At 39.3% G+C, this 20,788-nt stretch overlaps 1 protein-coding gene across 1 annotated transcript; it reads right to left on the reverse strand.

Annotated features, from left to right (window-relative positions):
• Positions 1–2,815: 2,815 nt before the first annotated feature.
• CA3 (carbonic anhydrase 3) lies at positions 2,816–12,531 on the reverse strand. Its single transcript, XM_003782509.3, has 7 exons — positions 12,413–12,531; positions 11,495–11,692; positions 9,168–9,286; positions 7,577–7,669; positions 6,474–6,536; positions 5,438–5,593; positions 2,816–3,797 (listed from the first exon to the last, which is right to left on the reverse strand). The coding sequence occupies exons 1-7, from the start codon at positions 12,444–12,446 to the stop codon at positions 3,678–3,680; spliced, it is 783 nt and encodes a 260-aa protein (XP_003782557.1). The 5' UTR covers positions 12,447–12,531; the 3' UTR covers positions 2,816–3,677.
• Between the last annotated feature and the right edge of the window lie 8,257 nt (positions 12,532–20,788).

The following is a 20,788-nucleotide window of genomic DNA, read 5'->3' on the forward strand; positions in this document are numbered from 1 at the left end:
GCAAACATAATTTTGCCTTTTCATTTGCATTTTGAGACTTTAAGTACTACCTTAAGGGTAGTTTTTTAAAAATCATTAAATGTGCATATATTAAATCTGAAATTTAAAACAATATCAACATACACAGTTATCATTCTTTTTTCTTGCTATTTCTTATTTATTCTTCCTCTGCTAAAATAACATATGACATGGTATTTCACTCACATCCAGAGTTCTTCTTTAATATCAAATAAGAAGGTATTAGAAGAGAAACTAGAATCTAATTAATTTTTTGGTGGGTGGTATTTGATGTGATATATATTATATGTATTTCTGTTAGAATTTTATTTATACCAATTCTTTTCTTTCTTTTTTTTTCTTTTTTTTTGAGACAGAGCCTCAAGCTGTCCCCCTGGGTAGAGTGCTGTGGCATCAGAGCTTGCAGCAACCTCCAACTCCTGCGCTTAAGTGATTCTCTTGCCTCAGCCTCCCAAGTAGATGGGACCACAGGCGCCTGCCACAACACCCGGCTATTTTTTGGTTACAGTTGTCATTGTTGTTTGGCAGGCCAGGGCTGGATTCGAACCTGCCAGCTCTGGTGTATGTGGCTGAGCCATAGGTGCTGAGCCTATGCCAATTCTTAATTGACAATTTTTCATGTGTCCAAGCATACTTATACCTGATCAATTTCAATCATATTTGCTTAATTATATAAATGATTGCATTTAGACATTGAAAGCTTCACTTTTGCATGTCCTGTTAGAATCCTTCCTATTCTTCTACATAAATAAATATACACTGATCATAGATTTTAAAGAATTTTGATCAGTGCTCCTGAAGCTACTTGTCTTTTCATAAATATATTTTGTCTACCATTCCAGAGGGCAGGGATTTTAATATATTTGCACCATCAAAACATAAAATAGTCAGTGAATTCTTATTTATGCTGCCCCATGGATAGACTTTTAAGGATCCGATCATCTGAATATTATGAAACACCAGTTCAAATCAGTTTCTGCCCTATTTTAAAATAACGGACATGACTACACCCTGAAAAGCAAAAATTGGCAGATGCTGAAAACTTTTTACACAGCATTTCCTAACCATGGCACTTTGTACGCTGTGTAGGCCCAAAGTGCAATTATTTGGGGGGCCCGTGCATGGTCCCTTGGCTGAATAAGGACACAGTATGTTCTCAGTATTGTAATGCACAGTTATAAAAACAGCCCTTTGAGCACAGGGAGAAGTAGGAAGGAAATTTCAAGTCGGGTAATAATTGTGAACATTGGCAATGACCTGGGGGGGAGGGGCATGTTCTGCTATATTTCTCCCATGGGAGGCTAAAAAAGATCATTTTCTAAGGATTTTTAAACTAAATAAGATGAGCGGTATTAACAGTTTTAATATTAACCATGTAACGTGTTGTTCAAAAAGATGAACATTTTTCCTGGATTAATCTAAGTTCATTATATCATTTAGTCACCAAATATTTATGAAGTGTTTATTATGGGCACCTTAGACACAGCATTCGGCAGTAAGGTGAGTGTCAGCATGTAAGATTTACCTCTGTGCACTCATGGAGCTTATGGTCTATGGAGATGACCTCCTTTGATCAGGCATTTTCCTTTCAAACAGTTCCAGCCTTGTTCTGCCTGTATACTGGAATAAGGACGATTTGTAGCTGGCATTAAGTTCTAGGTTCCTCTCCCACATACAGTGAAAATAGGATACTTTTCTTTACAATGCCCTAAGCACTACTAAATACCCTGAGAGAATCAACTTGTGTTTCACCACTAATGATCAAAGCTCCACACCTCCTAATTTCAAGGGATTTAATTAACATACCCAGTTTGTACTGACCAACCTGGTTTTACTTCACCCAAGCGGTAATCTATTAAATAACTTCAGCCCCATGAGACCCCATCACATGACTTGACTTCCAACATCTCAGGACTCTCCTGACCCAATACCACATTCATTTCCTTAGGATAATGTACTTTCTGCTGTCATTTTCTAAAAAACTAACATATTAGCCAGTGAAGCAATTAACAATGCATCAAAGCCTCTAACTGCAAAATTAGACTTTACGTCTAAAAATATTAAATGCTTTAAAGGCTTAAATATATAGACTTTTGCAGTGTTAGTTCAGCATCATTCCAAGGCACATTTAAAAAAAAAAAGAAGCTGGGTGCGATGGCTCACACCTGTCACCCTAGCAGTCTGGGAGACTAAGGCAGGTGGATTGCTTGAGCTCAGGAGTTAGAGACCAGCTTAAGCAAGAGTTCAATCCCTGTCTCTACTAAAAATAGAAAAACTAGGAGGGCACTGGGGTGGGTGCCTATAGTCCCAGCTGTTCAGGAGGCTGAGGCAAGAGGATTGCTTAGGCCCAAGAGTTTGAGGTTGCTGTGAGCTGTGACACCAGGCACTCTACCCAGGCTGACACAGTGAGACTGTGTCTCAAAAATAAATAAATTAGTTAATTAATTAAACTAAAAAAATAAGGACATAAAGCCACAGTTTTCTTGATCCCATGCTCCTAAGTGTCTCCCAATGCACTCATCGAAACCCCAGAATCCTAAAGCAAATTTAAGGCTGCTGGAAACTCTCTCAGACACTCAGATATGTGCCCACACATTCCTCGTCTCATCTACAGTTTCCTCAAAGGGCCCTAATTGCCTTAGCTCCTTCTTGAGAAATGTAATATCCAGACTCAGAACTTAAGTCCTTTATCACCACCCTTCATTTATAAAACAAACATATAGAGTTTGCCCTTCTTAGTTTACACTCTATTTTTAACATTTAGAAAGCTTTTTCATTAAAAAACACAGCACCAACGTTTTGCATCCACGTCTTTATTGGTTTTGGTGATCAGAACAACTGCGTTCACTCCGAGCGTCGTCATTCACGCCTTCACGTTCTAGGAATCGTTCATTCCTGCCTCACGTCAGAAAGGCATCGGAGGCAGTTCTTATTTTAATAGTCATGCAAAGATAAAAGTGATGAAATTAAAAATAAATGGCCCTCCTTCAGGTAAAGAAAGATACTAGGATAAAGTCAACCACCTTTGTGGAGAAGAAAGTCAAATATTGGATCAAACTTTTTAAAACTCCTGGTCTTCCTGGGTTTTCCTTTCTTTTCAAAGAGCTCAGCTAAAACCAAGGAATCTTAGTTCAAAGTTCAATAAGTGATGGACTTCTTGTTGGTGTTAAGAGTTAAGACACATTATCATCTCAATTCTTGGTGTCCTGAGCCACTTTAATTTCCCGTTTATGCTTTATTGATATACGATTTCAGAAAGCCCTCCTACATATAGAACTGCTCGTGGTTTAAGATGGACTACGCGTAATTTGAAAATAGGAAAGCTAAAGTTCTACTAGAGTTAAGAAGGCAGAAAAGTGGTGTCCGATCGCCATTTTTCTGTATCTTTACTTTTCCATCTCAGCGTCTTCTTGGAAACCTTCCTACAAATTCTACTTTTACAGGGAGGATGATGATTACAAAAGGCAAATGTGAAATCTATACTTTCATGTTAGATCTTGTCAAACGGAACTTTGGTTTCTTGGTGACTGCGCCTCTCACACTCACTGCTCAGCGCAGAGAAAGGAACTATGCTTAGAGGAAGGAGCCCCGAGGGAGGCGAGGAAGCAAGCTCTCCAGTGGCAGGTTTCCTTTCCTGAAGAGGGCAAGATCCCGCCTCTTCATTTGAAGGAGGCTTTCACCAGCCTGCCCTTGATAGGCTGCGGAGGGCGCCAGTTTCTCACAAGGGGCACCGGGGGCTCGTTCTCGGCGCTGGAGAGGAGGCTCCGCAGCTTGGCCATCTGCGGGGCAAGGGCTCATTGTTAGCAAGGCCTTCAGACCAGGTGGACACACTGTGCATCAGAGAATTAGAAATCACTGGCCTTTTCAAGACAAACACAAAACCCGTTCCCAGTGTTCCATTCAGGGTTATTCAGATACCTGTTCCTGAGTAATCGAAATTTGTTATTTATTTGTAAAAGCTCTTTTCCTCATCTGATATAGGATCCCCATGACCTCTGGTCAAAACCTTTTTCTCCTGATTCTGAAGCAATTATTTTGATTTGTGGGATCAATAGGAAGTATGCGCTTTATAAAAGGGAATGACAATATTAACCGTGCAAATACATGTAATAAGCTTGCATTGGGCAAGTTTATGGAATTATTTTATTTATTTTACTTAATTTTTATTAAATCATAGTTGTATATGAATTTGTGATTTTCTTTTTTTCTTTTTTTTATTGAATGGTAACTATGTACATTAACGCACTTGAATTTGTGATTTTAAAAGCAAAAAGAAATGAGACTCGTGCTACATTTTAAATGTTAAATGACTTTTTTTTCCTAAAGCGTAAGAAAATTCTCATTAATAACACTAGGCTTTCTCCTTGAGAAAATTTCATTCTTCTTTCAAAATATTTATACCAACAAACAAGATTGGTTAGATCTAATCTTTTGATAAACATCCCTATGTATACTTGAGCCCACAACTGGCAGAAATACAGAAGCTGCTGTCTTCAGCAAGGCAGACATACTCATAAAAGATTTTACTATTAGACATTCATGTTCCAGGCTGTGAGTCCCTGTGCTGTCCAGTTGCTTTAAAGGTCCTTGTCCGTGTTCTTGCCCACTTCTTTTCTCCCAAACGGCTTTTTCTTGGAAGTATTTTTAATAAATGCTTCCAGGATATTCTTTAGATCAGTGGTTCTCAACCTTCCTAATGCCGCAACCCTTTAATACAGCTCCTCACGTTGTGGTGACCCCCAACCATAAAATTACTTTCATTGCTACTTCATAACTGTAATTTTGCTACTGTCTTGAATAATAATGTAAATATCTGATCTGCAGGAGACCCCCAAAGAGGTCACCACCCTCAGGTTGAGAAACACTGCAAAGTTGAGATGAATGGTAAGAGGGAGGCCTGAGAAGAGGGGCCATTGGAAGCTGAGAGACCAGAGCTGGGATTAGGAACCTACACTTGCCTGTGTGATTGTGGGTAAATTATCTAACCTTTCTGAGCCTCGATTTCTTGACCTGTAAAACTGGAGAAATAATCCACAGATCACATGATGATAATCCCTTCCATCAGCACCCTCCCTGGGCCTGTATTTACCATCTCATCCCCTTATCAATGCTGGGTATTTGGGGGACGTCCAAATTCCCAAAGATTCACTCATATTAACCTAAATTTTCAAGTGTTTGTGGAGTATAAGCTCAGTCATGTGTTCGGGATCACAACCACTTTTAAATGATTTGCATTTATCCTGGTACTCTTATACCAGAGAGTTCAACCAGAGAGTTGAACAGGCCAGGCATAACTCCCCAGGGCAAGCTATGAAATCTCTAGCTTTGGGGTAAGTGCCCGTTTAGCAGCCATGTATAGACTCTTTGGCGTCTATCAGTGTAAGCCCGCCTGTTCACAGGCTCTGCGGCCGCCCCTCACCTGGTCGGAGCTCACTGTGATGGGCTCCTTCAGCAGCAGCCACACGATGCACTCCTCGCAGGGCGGGGTGGTGAAGGAGCCGTGGTAGGTCCAGTAGTCCCGGCACGCGGGGAACAGGCAGGACGGGTCGAAGTGCGTGAAGGGCGCCTCCTTGCCCTGCAGAGAGCGGCGCAGGTGCAGTGAGCGGCTCAGGCGCTCACCCACGGCTCTCACCATTTTTATTTGTCAGAATGGATTTCAAACGCAATCGAGAGAACAGAACTTTTAAACCAAGTTCAGGCCTTTCAGAAATAAAGGCAAAAGGGGACAGCTCGTTTGCATGTTACGACTTTCATCTGGCACCATCGTGGTAAAATTGTTGTAACTGCTGGTAGTGCTATAATTGTGTCACTTCTCAAGAAAAGGGGGAAACTGATAACTGAAATGTAAGGCAATTATTTCATATATAAGTTAATGGTTTTGGTTCCTGATGGTAAAAGAAATGAGGCTTGAAGTTTTATTAAATGTTATACTCAGAATCCTCTTGGTAAAACTTAATAGCATTTGATGAAAATAGTCGCAAAAGACAATAAAAATGTGTCTATTGATTGTAAGAGTCTACTGTTAAGATGTAAAATATATATGATGTTTCCATAAAGGCAACAGCAGGACTCAAAAGACCAGCCTTGGGTGATATCTAGTAGCTCTGTGATCCTATGCATGCATCCACGTGGAGTGTGTGTGTGTGTGTGTGTGTGTGTGTGTGTGTGTTGGCAGGAGGAAGGGGTGAGCACTCAACTTCTCCTACTCTCATCCACATCACTGAGAAAGTAATTATCTCACTGGCTGACTGTGATCCTTAACTAAAGTGATAGTAAGTGATACTGCTCTAAAAACTATATGTAGTAGAATTTTTTTATGTGTATGCTTAGCATATCTATCAAACTTGGTAACCGATTTTAGCTGAAAAAATATTCTTGAGAATGTAAAAAAATATATATATATACAGACATACTCTGCTTTGTGTTAGGAGGGACAATGACTTTCTTTGGTTTACCTTTGTCTTAATTTTGTCCAGTGCATCAAGGAAAATCTGAAACTCGCCTTTCTCACGTCCTATCTGTAAGAAAATAGAAATGCAAAGTATGGTATTTTTCCCTTCTCCACAATTTAGGATTGTCTTAAAAACTGATTTTGATCCATTCATCTGCAACCAGTGTTTATACATCTGCCACAATATCTTACACTAAGCAAAAACATATGTTTATTTTCCCGTTAGACTTTAAAGTATGTGTTTTCTGGTCTAAATTTGGATTCCAGGCCTTAGAAGTACAGACCACAAAATTACATGTTGATCTAGCTCTATGTCCTTGACCTTCTCTGCAGTCGCTCCACTTAAAAAAAAAAAAAAAAAAAACCTCCACTAAAATGGACGCTGAGTGTCCCAACCTAACTCAACCTAACTGTCTTTCCATTCAGATCCGCTCTGGGTTGTGTTGTTGTGCTGTGTTCAGCCCCTGAAAATGACCCAATGAATTCAGAACTTGAAACAAATTAGGTCATTCAAAAAGAAAGAAGCCTAAGATTTTCACCTCTGGCTTAAAATCTAGATTATGTTACTACTAACCTCATGTGTTAATGACCCTAAGTCCTCTTTAAACCAAGTCTGGCTCAACAACACACACATTCCATGTGCTATCTTAGCCTGGAATCATGTGGGTGGTGGCCACCTCAAGCCGAGGGGATGTCCAGACAGGGACTTGGCATCACAGTGGATCCCGACATCGGCTTTTCTGGTTTCCAGGGCAGTTGACATGGAGCAATGAGAAAGGAAAATGAAAGCATGCCATCCTCGCCTTCACCAAGGCAGAAAAATCTCCCTGGTCAGCTCTTTTTCCACCCCCCTACACACACCCATACACATAGCTCGCATCTGAAAAAAGTTTAGAAGTGCTAGGGGTACCAGATTGGGGCACAAAGTACACTTTTAGAGGAAAAAGAAACATTTCAAGCTGTTCTTAGGAGAAATATCTTGATTAGTTGAATGAATAATAAAATGTATAGCGAGAGAGGACAGCAAAAGAAGAGGACGAAAGTCACACTATCTTGAGAACTGATAAGGAGCTCAATTTTGAAAAACAACATATGGTCAGTATTTACCTTTAGAAATATGCCAATCACAGCAATTCCATCATGCTGCTTCAGAGCTTCTTTAAAAGTGTTATACTTTGGATTCCAGTGAACCAAATGAAGCTGAAGCCATAGAAGACAGGTTAGGAGGTAAATTCTTGGAATAAGAAAATATTAGTAAGTATAAAAATTAGCCGCCATAAACTCAATAATTGTACAGTCTCAGGTTGCTGAACACCTTTAACAAAGCTGATACAGGTCTAAAAATGAATGTGCAATATTTTGGTGACAATTTTAATGGTTCACATAAAAAGCACATCAAAGTATCTCACCTCCTTTTGGCATCTAGGTCTGTAGCACCTGGCAGGAACTTAATTTAGAACACGGGCACAGTTAAGCTAATCAGATTTCCCATGCTGAGTTACACAGAATGGCAAGAGAATCTAATAGTTTGCAGGAGTTAAAAAAATAGTTTATTCAAGATCCAAAGTGTGAGATAATCCCATGTGCAAAGGTCAAACTGAAAACCTTGCCTACATCGGTAAGAAATAGGCCAGTTTTTCCTCATTTGTGGCAGAAGCTGGCTAGAAGGCACTCTCAATATTTAATTTATGCTGCTCAAGATAGGCTGTAGAGAAATGGAACAACCATAGTGAAGTGCTTTGAGTTTTCTAGAGTTTAATTTAAGCAAAATTATGCTGATTAATGATCTGCCCACAGTATGTTTTCAGGTTCCTGCCACAGCCCCTGTGTTCACCAGAGCCTGCCCCCGAAAAACAGTAAGGCAGGAAAAATGAATTGATCCTCACATCCAGAGCACCTGCCACCATTTTTAGGTTTAGCTTTATAAGGAGATTATGTCAGAGGTCTGTCTTACTCCCTTGCAATTTGATGCCTCAATCTGAGCTCCGAATCATGTTTTCTTAACGAGAAAGTAATGAGTAAGTAAAACAGAGAGAATTATTTGTTGATATTAAATTGTATGTGTGCGTCTGTTTCTGTCTGTGTGTATATACACACATTTACTCTTGTATACACACACACGTATATATGTGCACACCTTTAAGAAACTGGAACATAAGCATTAATCCAGATTTCTAAATGTTACTTTTAAAGCACAATGTTCTTATAAACGAGGCAGCGTAGGGCAGTTGACAAGGTGATGAAGCCACCTGCGTAAGGTAGAGCACTGACACTTATCAGGTGTGTGACTTTGCTATGTGACTTTTCTGTGCCTCTGTTTCCTCATCTGCAACTTCTCTTCTGAGATAGATTGTGGAGCAGATGAAATCAGTTAATACACGTAAACACTGAATGTGTGTTAGCTGTCCTTCTCTCTCTAGTCCCTTTGAGGACCCAGGTCTTTATTATATCAAGCAACTCTCCGATTCCTTAATAGAGCCTTGAAAATCTTCATGCATGATGCTGTCTCACCGACACCCTCATGAACTGTCTAGCCTAGGATCTTTAGCAGCTTCAGTTCATGCTAACACTACTCCAGCTCTTCTCACAACCAGTTTTGAAGCAAAAGCAATGGATGATGTTTTGCTGGGATGGTCACTTTTAAGTTTTCAGTTTTCACTGTGTGAGACCCAGGGTAGATGACAGCACTTCCTCCTACCTCTGCTGCATACTTGACTCCATCCACGGTGTGCTCAGAGCCGTGATCATCCGAGGAGCCCCAGTGGAGATGAAACTGGCGAAGTCGGTAGGGTCCGGAGAGAGGACCACCTCTAAGCACTGTGATTTGGAAAAGTGAGGTCAATGGCGAATTCGCACTTCTCTTACAAAGCCCTCCCTTAAACAAGTGCTCGTAGAGCCAAGGCTTGATGACACACCAGACCCCTCAGACAAAAGGGAGTCTTGGGATGTATGGAAATATGTGATCTTTCTTCTCTATCTTTCATATTTTGTTTGCTTGTTCTATTATTTTTATGTGTCATTTTTAACATTTATGAAAATAACATTAAAACAGCAGATGGACAATGAGGATACATATGCCTAAAGAACAGGTCAGTAATGTAGCAAAATGTGAAGAACTGGAGGACTGAGATCCTGGCTTCACCCCTTACTAGTGGCGTGATCTCTGGCAAGTTGCTAAACTTCTCTGAACCCATTTTTGCATCTCTAAGAACATGATAATAATATCAAACGATCAGAGCCACTGTGAGGATTAGCTGAGATTAAGTACCTTACGTTTTTTATCACGGTGCCTGCACAGTGACCACTGAGCAAATGTGAACTTCTCCTCCCTGTCTTACTTTCAAGTACTCTTTTCTTTTCTTTCCTTTTCTTTTCTTTTCTTTTTTTTTCTTTTGAGACAGACTCTCACTTTGTTGTGTAAGTGCCATGGCATCATAGCTCACAGCAACTTCAAACTCTTGAGCTATACTTTTCTTTAAGACAACAATTAAGGACTTTCCTCCATGTCTAATTTAAATCGTAGTCAAATGAGATAAAAAGGAAAATTCAGCACTTTCCCAAGAAATCAAGTGATACGAGAAACTGAACTCATTAATTTCTCAAGCATTAATTTGGGCTTCCCCTCCCTTATTTACTTCTCCCTCCCCCACATTTATTCAGGCTTGCTGTATAAATATCTCAACCCATCAATTAATTTGGTCTCTAGTCATCTTGGGGAGAGACTTAGATGTTCAAATAGCTGCCAAAAGGTATTGGAAACTATGTAAAAACCCTGAAACCGAGATTTAGCAATATGAACTAGATCAAAATAAAAATCAGAGCTTAGCTCCTTTTAGAAAGGATTAGACACACTACACGGCACAGGGAAAGCCTCAAAATAGACCTAAAACGAAAATCCTCGGCCTACATGAGCTTGGCAGTGTGTGGATGAATTGGTTCGATTTCTTGCATTTTTCCTGTTCCACCACTCAGACGTCATTACCTGAATATATGAATCCAATTTGTTAGAATGAACCATATGAAACTGCCAATATTCAACTATTTTTGCTCTTAAAATGGCATTTCCATGTGGTTCTGCCTAATAAATACTGTTTAATTTCATCATTTGACCTTTAAAGTGGAAGTTGGCTTAAAAGGAGAAGGGGGAAAAAAGGAAAAGATAGCAACACAAAATTGTTGTTTAATAAAATGTACTTCCTATCACTGGGAACCTCCTAGTAGGTGGAAATTATGACTCCCTTAATACTTTTGATTATAACATCCCCAAGAACATTCACTGATGCATTTCAATGAGGATAATGTTAATTTTATTAGAAAAGTGGTCATACAAAACTGCTGTACGTCAAACACCAAAATATTAAAGGAATAGTCTTTCTTACCCTATTTATAGTGAAATAAATTATTTTTAATCAGACTTCTTTTATTTCACTGATTTGCTTACTAGTATAGGTGAAATAAAGAGATTTTTGTAAAAATCCTGATTTTCTAGTTTCACACACATACAAATACTACTCAAGAAGAAAGTTTCAAATATTTCAAAAACACTCACCAAAAGGACTACTCAGAATCTGACTGAAGCACTCAAGGCAGTACAGGACTTAAACAATCCCCCCCCCACACACACACACACACCCCGGGATCAGTCCCCTCCCCGGCACCAGGGGAGTCAAGTGCCCTTGGCTTTTTGTTTTACGTCTTGCCTCAGCCATCAGGATCTGAAGAATACTCATCTGGATTTATTGTCATCACAGTCCTATCAAGCTCCGTTTCAGGATCGTATTGCCAACATTTAATTTGGGCACGCGGCCATTTTGCAGCAACAAAGTGACCACGTTTGGAAGCGAGACCTTCCCCTTCAAGGCACAAATATAATTCTGCACAGCTAAAGCAAAGTCAAATGTCATCTCCACTGTCAGAGCTGAAGGTCTCCCGCTGCTCATGAATTCTGTTACTATGTCACACATCACGTTTTGCCGATATGGAAGCTGAAAACATCCGTGTGCCTCTAGCTATGTGTGTACTTACTTGACCTGTCATAGGTATCATCAAACACCACCCTGCAGGTCTTCCCGTTGTTCAGGATGGTCTTGGCAGAGCCACCATCATAAGACACTGACCAGGGCTGCAGAGAAGGGTCATGCTGGATGTCTTTAGTATGCAGCTCAATGGGTGACTGTTCGTTCCCCTTGGCAAATGGAAAAAGTTCCGGCCAGTGGTCAGGACCTAGAAAATAAAGTTGGGGAAATTTATTTATTTGATGGCACAACCCAAGGCCTCTTTCTAGTCGATGGAACCAGCAAAATGCTCACAGCCCAGACAATGATTACGCACAGGGCTTGGGTTTCAGGTTGAGCAATACCACACAGCTTTTCAGCCCGGTTCATAACCGTGTTGATAGTGTGCCTGGAGACTAATATTTAACTCAGTGTATCAGCTCTGCTTACTCAAAAGGCTTCTTGTTGAAATGGGCTTCATCACATTTTCGTCCAAGGCCACTTTCTGTCATGCAGTGGCTCACACATGTGTGCATCGCTTGGTGGATTTCAGGGCAGACCTACGCTCCTTCTCCCATCGGTTAGGCGGAGACTCTGAGGCCCACACCCAGCTCGCATTAAGTGCCTGCCCAACATCACAGACCAGTCTCCAGAGCTAACAACCTGGACCTTGGGTTGCTGACTTTTCAGTCAGAGGCAAGTATGCAGCTTGCAGAGGCAAGTTACAGAACTTCTCTGCGCTTCAGTTTCTTCAGCGGGAAATAACTTCATCCTTGGGAGAATGAAATGAGCTGAAGGGGAAAGGACCAGCGGCACTTAGCACCAGCAAAGTGCTGGGTCAATGTGAGCTCTTATTGTGCTCGTTTTCCGCCGGGTTCCCCGGAGGCGCCCGCTTTCCGTGCACTGCCAGGGTCTCCGCGGGCGCCGTCCTGGACCCCGCCGCACTCACCGTTGTGGTCGGCGTAGCCCCACTCCTTGGCCATGGTCGTCTTTCTCCTCGCTGGATGGCTCCTGCCTTCCCTTCCCCAGCGTCGCGCCGAGTCCCCGCGAGCCCGCGCCTTTTATATAGGTGCCCCCAGCACACTGCATGGCCTTATTAGGGCAGCGAGGGTGGGGCGGGGGGCTAAACTGGATTGGGGTGGTATTCGGGAGGCGGGGTGGGGGAAGCCAATGAATTCCAAGAGCTGGACAGCTGTCCGGGTGAGGGGGGTGGAGGTGGACCTAGGGGCCCCCACCCCCGCCCTTCTCTCTCCCTAGAACGGTGACTTTGGCGCTTCCATCTCTCCCTCGGTCTCCAAAAGCTGCAGGGCTTCCTAACCCGCGCCGACGTGCAGAAATGCAGGCAGCTTGCGCCTGGTCCTCCCTCCTCCTCCATGCATTTTGGGGAGTGGGATGGGCGGGGATGGGGTGTCGTAGCCGTGCTTAGCCAACAACTAAAATCTGCATCCCGGCGGCCCCTGCAGCCTCCCTTACAAGTGGCTCTCAGCTCAGGCTGGCCGTCTGGCTGCGGTCCCCCTGCGATCTGCGAGTTTATTTCGCTCCACGGATCAGATTACGGTGGCTGGAAAGAACAGGCTTGTTTGCCTGACTCATGTCTGACTCCTTTACAGACGACCTGTAAAATCCTAGGAGCAAAGGATGAGAAAAAAGAGGCCGGGAGGGCAGGCTCTCTAACTCCGTTATCCGTAAAGAGATTGCCCTCTCTGGAATCGCACCCGGCGGCGTTTCCCAGCCTAAGCGTGTCGCTTTGGTCTGCAGGAAGCCGAGAGCTCAATCTCGGAGAGCGCCAGGAATCTGGCAGACGTCTAGATCCCAGACTCGCTCTGGGAGCAGGAGCCTGGGACTGATTTAGCCGCGCTCTCGGCGCTATTTCTCTGCACCCGAAAAGTCGAGAATATTCTGAAGTTTTGGAAGAACACTAACATGAAATGAGTCCTATTGCTTATAACACAGGGTCTCACTTTCCAAGACATAATGACAGATCGGAAGACAAGAAAGAGGAAAAGGTTTGCAGAACGGCTTTGTAGTTTTTCTCCCCCTCCTACATTGCCTTATAATACCGAACCATGCAAAAGAGGAATAATAAAACTGGCCTATCCAGTGTGTACATGACAAAAGAAAACTTTTAAATGTCTGGTTATAATTCCCCAGTGAAGAAGTGAGTATAATAGATACTTACAATTCTAAGACTGTATTGTAAAATTTCTTCTGCTCTAAAATAATTTTGTCAACAAGACAAGGAGGAAGGATGACTCTCATTTCAATATTATCTTAAACGAGATTCCAAGTATTTATTTCCTTAATTTGATTTTTATTGATAACAGTATTTTGTATTAGGGGATTACAAAACTTGAAAAGGAAATCGCTCATCGAGTCAAAGATAGCTCATCCCTAAGGCGTGTGGAATGACTGACCACACTCATAACCTGGGCGCCAGGGGAGTCATTCTCTCGGCTATTTTTGTGACCAGAGATTGTTTGATCTACACAATAGCTTTGTGGAATCAGGACCTGAACCAGCTCAGAAAACACTGCAAGCAAACGCTCTTAAACTTCTGAGCTCAAATATGTCACTGTTTGGACGAGCTGGGATGCCTGGGCCAGTTTTCTACTTGACTATAATAGCACGATGCTGCAGACTGTAGTTAATAGAGGTGTTTTATATTTCCTATTAAGCATATATTTGTATGATTAAACCATAAACTTGTTCTAATTCATTCAATCATTAGAATATCTCTTTCTCTAGTACCTGTGGTTAGATGATTGGTAAATAAGTTTCATGTTATTTGATATTATAGTAACATAGATGAGCTATTTAATAACTTCTTTATACCAAGGACAATCTAGGAATTCATCATATCTTTATCGTTTAAACATAGATGAGCTTTTTCTTTAGAAAAATACTTTTTAATTAGAGAATGTGCACAACGGCACATAATTTTAAATACATGCTAAGTTGAATTTGCAAAGTGAAACATTATATTCAATAGCTTTAAATGTGGCCTTCAAAATGAGGACTGGTGTTTTCCTTGAACTTTTTCTTAAGAAGTTAATAAAAATTGCAACTTCAGGATAATTTATACCAACTTATGTAATATTAGACCGTAACAGTTTTTCCAGAAACCTCATCTGCAAATACATTTTTCTAAAACCTCATCTTCAAATGAGTCTTTGGCATCTTGATTGATTCAGCATGCATGCCTATGCATTTCAAAGTTCCCTATCAACCCATAGAAGAGGTGATTTTAAATTGTGTCCAAGATTTTGAGATTTCTGGAGTTGGCTTGAACACTGTTAAGTACACGCTGAAGTAAATAATGTCAGGAAAAAAGAGCAAGAAATGATTAACTACGAATTACCTCCTAGCATTGCTCCCAGTACCATTATTGTAAAGTTGATGCATTGGGCACTCTGTATGAGTTTTTCCCCCAGAATGAGTATACACATCCAAAGGTGTACAGCAACCAAGAAGGAAAATATGTGGGTGAACAAGACTTAGGAAAGGAGTGTCTGAATATGAAGTTTCAACTAAGATTGTATGTTAAAATTAAAAACGTGAAAGATCTGAGGTGATGATATTTAAACATATTTTACTTGTGATTTAGAACTTTATTTTGCAACATGCCAGGTTATATAACTAACTCAAATCTTCTGCAACTTGATACCAATGGTGTTTACATTAGAGAAAAAAAATAGAGAGAAATTTGCCTACTTATTCACATCTGAGATAAGTTAGGATTTGAAGTCATTGCATAATTTTGCTTAAATAGTTTACATATTATAGAGGCAGATATTTTCCACTCCATTTTCATTTTCCTAAAACAAGTTCTGGAATAGAAACATGAAAATGGTAAATGAAAATTAAAATTTTTAATTAATGGACTTTACTGTCATAATTTTTGCTTTCCTCCCTGACAATGTTTTTTTGTTTGTTTGTTTATTTCCATAGCTGGAGTAATTGTCTTCTATAGGAACATGATAAGCCCAATTCCTGAGTGTGTCACCAGTGACAGCTGGGCCATTTGAATCAGGTCTTAAAATTTGGCTCTTGATGGCAAATTTGTACGAGAGCAACCTAAGACCTTGTCCCAACTGGTGTCTCTCATGGAAGTATGTCAGTCTAAGATAGTCATGATAATGGAGAGTGGGAGCATGAATTCAGTGATGAAGACCCCCCAAATCTTACATGATTTGATCATTAGGGTCCATAAATTCAAACTATTTTTCCAACACAAATTCTTCTTTTAAAGTGCAGTAATAGCATTTTAAGTGGAGGAAAACGCATTGAACTTTATGACATTTTTCTTGAGGATCAAATCGAGATGCTCAAGTTTAATTTTCAAAAACTGAATGAAAGAATTTCCTTGTAAAATTAACAATCAGAATTTCATTTCCTTTTGACATTTCAGATTTAGGAGGCCATTTGCCAGGCACCTCACCTATAAAATGGAGAGAGTGAATGCCCCTTACTGGATCTTGTGGGGCTTAAATGAAGTAATGTATCTAAGGTGCTTATGACAGAGGCCAACGTAATTAGCACTCAGCAAAGTTAGCACTCTTCTCTAGCCTTGTTAATGTCCTGTAATTTCTCTCTAAGCCAGTGGTTCTCAACCTTCCTAATGCCGCGATGTATTCTCATTGTTACAAAGGGGTCGCAAACTACAGATTGAGAACCACTGCTCTAAACAATCATCTACCCTGCATGACCCTTGTTCCTTGTTGGCCATAAATAGTACCTTCTGTGCATGTTGCAAACCACAGGTGCTAACCATCCGAAATCACTTAAATAAAGAACATATCCTGTAAGCGTCGGATAAAAATTGATACCCACACTATACATCCTTTTCTTCAACTGTTTGCACTGCTCCAAGTAATCACCAGTTGACCCTTTCCACAGGTCAAACCCTACATGACCAATTATGCACAAAATATATTAATCTAACAAAGTTAAGTGAAGCTCATAGCACTGTGATAAGAAATAAAAATCATGGGATTCCTACAAAGCTTAAAACTTCTTTTGTATATTATTTCATGAGTAAGTTTTTTTTTAATTTGCACAAATTTATGTGCAATTTTGCTATATGCATAGACTGTGTGGTGGGCCAAGTCAAGGATTTTAGGATTTCTGTCACCTGAATAATATACATTGTATCCATTAACTCATATCTTATCACCTCCTTGCCCCCTTCTGAGTCTGCATTGTCTATCATTCCACTCTCTACTTCCATGTGTACACATTTTTTAGTGCATAATTATGAGTGAGAATATGTGATACTTGACTTTTATATCTGGTTTGCTTCACTTCAGATAACGGCAGTCAGTTCTATCCATGTTGCTACAAAAGACATGATTTTATTCTTTCTCGTGTCTAAATAGTCACAAAATATATCACATTTTCTTTATACATTTCTCCAATGATGGATGCTTAAATTGATTCTGTCTTTTGAAAAGTGTCTCTATATGTTCTTTGCCCACTTTTTAATGTGATTATTTAGGGATTTTGTGCATGAGTTGTTGGAGTTCCTTATAAATTCTAGATATTAGTCCCATGCTGGATGTATAATTTGTAAATATCTTCTCTCATTCTTCAGGTTATATGTTTGCTCTTCTGTCATCCTTTTGCTATGCAGAAGCATTGTAGTTTTATTAAGTCCTATTTGTCTTTTTTGTTTTAGTTGCCTGTGCTTCTGAAGTCTTGGTCATGAATTCTTTGCTGGTGTGTGAATGTTTTCCCTAGGTTTTCTTCTAGTATTTTTATAGTTTCAGGTACTACATTCAAGCCAAGTCTTTAATAATTCATCTTGAGTTGATTTTTGTGCATGCTGAGAGGTAAGGGTCAAGTTGTTTCAATCTTTTGCATATGGCAATCCAATTTCCTCTGCACTTTTTTCTGAAAAAGTGTTATTTCCTCAATGTATGTTCTTGTCAGCTTTGTCAAAGATCTGGTCTTTCTGTGTCTTTAATACTGGGTGATTTTTTTCCATGGACCTGTCTGTCTATTTTCATACCAATATCTTGCTGCTTTAGTTACTATTTCCTTGTATAATAATTTGAAATCAAGTAAATTGATTCCTTCAGTGTTCTTCTTTTTCCTTAGGTTTGCCTAGACTATGGATTCTTTTTTATTCCATATGAATTTTAGAATTACTTTTTCTAATGCTATAACAAAATAATGTTGATATTTCAATAAAGATTACATTGAGTCTGTAGATTCCTTTGGGCAGTCTGGTCATTTTAATGATATTAATTCTTCCAATCCATAAGCATGAGATTTTTTCCATTTGTTTGTATCATCCACAATTTCTTTCATAAGTGTTTTGTAGTTTTCCTTATAAAGAACGTTCACCTCCTTAGTTAAACTTATTCCTAGACATTTTAATTTTTTGTAGCTATTGTTAATGGGATTGTTTAATTGTTTCTTTTTTAGCTAGATCACTGATGTATAGAAATGCTACTGATTTTTGTACATTGATTTTGTATTTTGAAACTTTATTGAATTAATTTATCAAATCTACAAGATTTTTCATGGAGTTTTTAGGTTTTTCTAGATAATAAGGTTATATAATCAGAAAACAGGGATAATTTCCCATTTAGATATCTTTTCTTTCTTTCTATTGCCCAGTTACCCTGGTGAGGTCTTCTAGGACTATATTAAATAAGAATGACTAAAGTGGACAAGGTTGTCTTGGTTCAGCTTTTAGATGAAATGGTCTCAGCTTTGACTCATTTAGTATGTGTCACATATGGCTTTTATTATTGTAAGGTATGTTCCTTATATGCCTAGTTTTGGGAAGAGGGGGTTATCATGAAGGAATACTGAATTTTATCAAATATGTTTCTGCATCTATTGAGATGATCATATGGTTATTGTCCTTCATTCTGTTTATGGAATATATCACATTTTGAGGGGGACTTGAGGGAGACAGAGCCTCACTCTGTTGCCTGGGTTAGAGTGCAGTGGTGTCATCATAGCTCACTCTAACTTCCAACTCCTAGGCTCAAGTGATTCTCTTGCATTAACCTCTCTAGTAGTTTAGGACTACATGCCTGCCTAATTGTTCTATATATTTGTCGAAACAGGGTCTCAATATGTTGCTCAGGCTGGTCTTGGATTCTTGATCTCAAGTAATCCCCTACCTCAGCCTCCCAATGTGCTAGGATCATAGGCGTGAGCCACCCCACATGGCCATCACATTTATTGATTTGTGTATATTGAACCGTCCTTGCATCCCTGGTATAAAACGTACTTGATCATGGTGTATTACCTTTCAGATGTGCCGTTGGATTTGGCTTGCTAGTATTCTCCTGAGGATTTGTGTGTCTATGCTTATTCAGGATGTAGCTTATACAGTACTTTTCTTTATTCCTTGCATCTTCATTTGGTTTTGGTATGAAGATAATGCTACTTCATATAATGAGTTATGAAGACTGTTCTCCTCTTAATTTTTTTGGAGTAGTTTGAGAAAAATTGGTGTTAGTTTTTCTTCACAAGTTTGGTTGAATTTGTCAGTGAATCTGTCTGGGGTCCCGGAGTTTTCTTTGTTAGGAAACTGTTTATTACTGACTCAATCTTGCTGCTTGTTACTGGTCTATGCAGGTTTTCTATTTCTTCTTACTTCAGTCTTAGTATGTTGTGTACTTCTGGTAATTTACCCAATTCCCTTCGTTTTCCAGTTTGTGAGCGTATAGTTGTTCATTATAATCTCTGGTGATCTTTTGTATTTCTGTAGTGTGAGCTATAATATCGTCTTTTTAGTTTCTGATTTTGTTTACTTGAGGCTTCCCTCTTCTTCCATAGTCTATCTAGCGGTTTATCTTTTGGAAAAGCAGACTTTTAGTTTCATTGGTCCTTTATGTTGCTTTTTGGTCTTTATTTCATTTAATTCTGCTCAGATTTTTATTATTTCTCTTTTTCTGCTAATTTGGGGTTAGTCTATTGTTGTTTTTCTAGTTCCTAGAGGTATATTGTTAGATTGTCAATGTGTGATTTTCTCCCTTTTTGATGCAGGCATTTCATATGATAAAATACCCTTTTTTCACTGCTATTGCTGTATCTCACAAGTTTTGGTATGTTGTGTTTCCATTGTCATTTGTTTCAATTATTTTTTTCATTTGTGTTTTAATTTCTTCATTAACCCAATGGTTGTTCAGGAGCATTTTACCTAATTTCCATGTATTTGTGTAGTTTCTCAAGTTTCTCTTGGTAATGATTTCTCATTTTATTTCACTATGCCTAAGAAGATACTTGTTGAGATTTCGATGCTTTCAAATTTGTTGAAACTTGTTTTGTGGCCTAACATATGATCAATCTATCTAGGAGAATGTCCCATGTGCTGATAAAAAGTATGCATATTCTGTGATTGTTGGTTAGAATGTTTTGTAAAAGTCTATTAAGTCCACTTGGTCTAAATTCAAATTTAAATCCAATGTGTCTCTGTTGCTTTTCTGTGTAGATGATCTATAATGCTGTGGTAGGGTGTTAAAGTCCATCACTGTTGCTGTATTGCTATTTATCTCCCTCTTTAGGTCTGCTAGTATTTGTTTTATGAATCTAAGTGCTTCAGTGTTAAGTGCATATATATTTAGAATTGCTATATTCTCCTGCTGAACTGACCCCTTTATGTGACTTTTTTTTTTTTTTTACTGATTTTGACTTAATATCTGTTGTGTCTGATGAAAGCATAGCTATTCCTACTCACTTTTGGATTATCTTTTTTATCTTTTTACTTTCAGTTTGTGTGTTTTCACAGATACAGTGAATTTCTTGTATCCAGCACATAATTGAATCTTTTCTTTTAATGCATTTAATGTATTAAAAAATGCTCCTTATAAAGGGGCAGTTAGTCCATTTACATTCAAAGTTAATACTGACATGTGAGGTTTTGTTCCTTTCATGTTGTTAATTGTTTTCCAGTTATATACATTCTTTGTTTCTTTTCCTCTGTGTGTCATTGTGGTTTGCTGGTACTCTGTAATGGTGCCACTTGAATCATTTCTCTTCCTTCTTTGTGTGATTGCTTTACCATTGAGTTTTATATTTTTGTGTGTTTTCCTTGATGAATGTGTTTTCCATGATGAATGTTACCCTTCCAGTTCCATATAGGATTTCCTTGAGTATGTCTTGTGGGGCTAGTGTAGTGGTGATTAATTCCCTCAGCATTTCCTTGTCTGGGAAAGACCTTCTTCTTCATTTGTGAAAGTTAGTCTTACTGGATATAGAATTCTTGGCAGCCAATTTTTTTTTTCTTTTAGTGCTTTTCCCATTGTCTGTGGCCTATAAGGTTTCTGCTGTTAACCATCAGGTTATAGGAGAATAAAAGATTTTA

The sequence above is a fragment of the Otolemur garnettii genome, unplaced genomic scaffold, assembly GCF_000181295.1.
Source record: "Otolemur garnettii isolate 467f Iridium unplaced genomic scaffold, OtoGar3 scaffold00004, whole genome shotgun sequence".
NCBI classification, from domain to species: Eukaryota; Metazoa; Chordata; class Mammalia; order Primates; family Galagidae; genus Otolemur; species Otolemur garnettii.

Excerpts from the sequence above, each read along its gene's own strand:
- CA3 (XM_003782509.3), bottom strand. The coding sequence starts at position 12,446 with ATGGCCAAGGAGTGGGGCTACGCCGACCACAACG. Across the intron at positions 5,594-6,473 it reads TGGACAAAATTAAGACAAAG|GGCAAGGAGGCGCCCTTCAC; the intron begins GTAAACCAAAGA and ends CGCTCTCTGCAG. Across the intron at positions 3,798-5,437 it reads TCACAGTGAGCTCCGACCAG|ATGGCCAAGCTGCGGAGCCT; the intron begins GTGAGGGGCGGC and ends CTTGCCCCGCAG.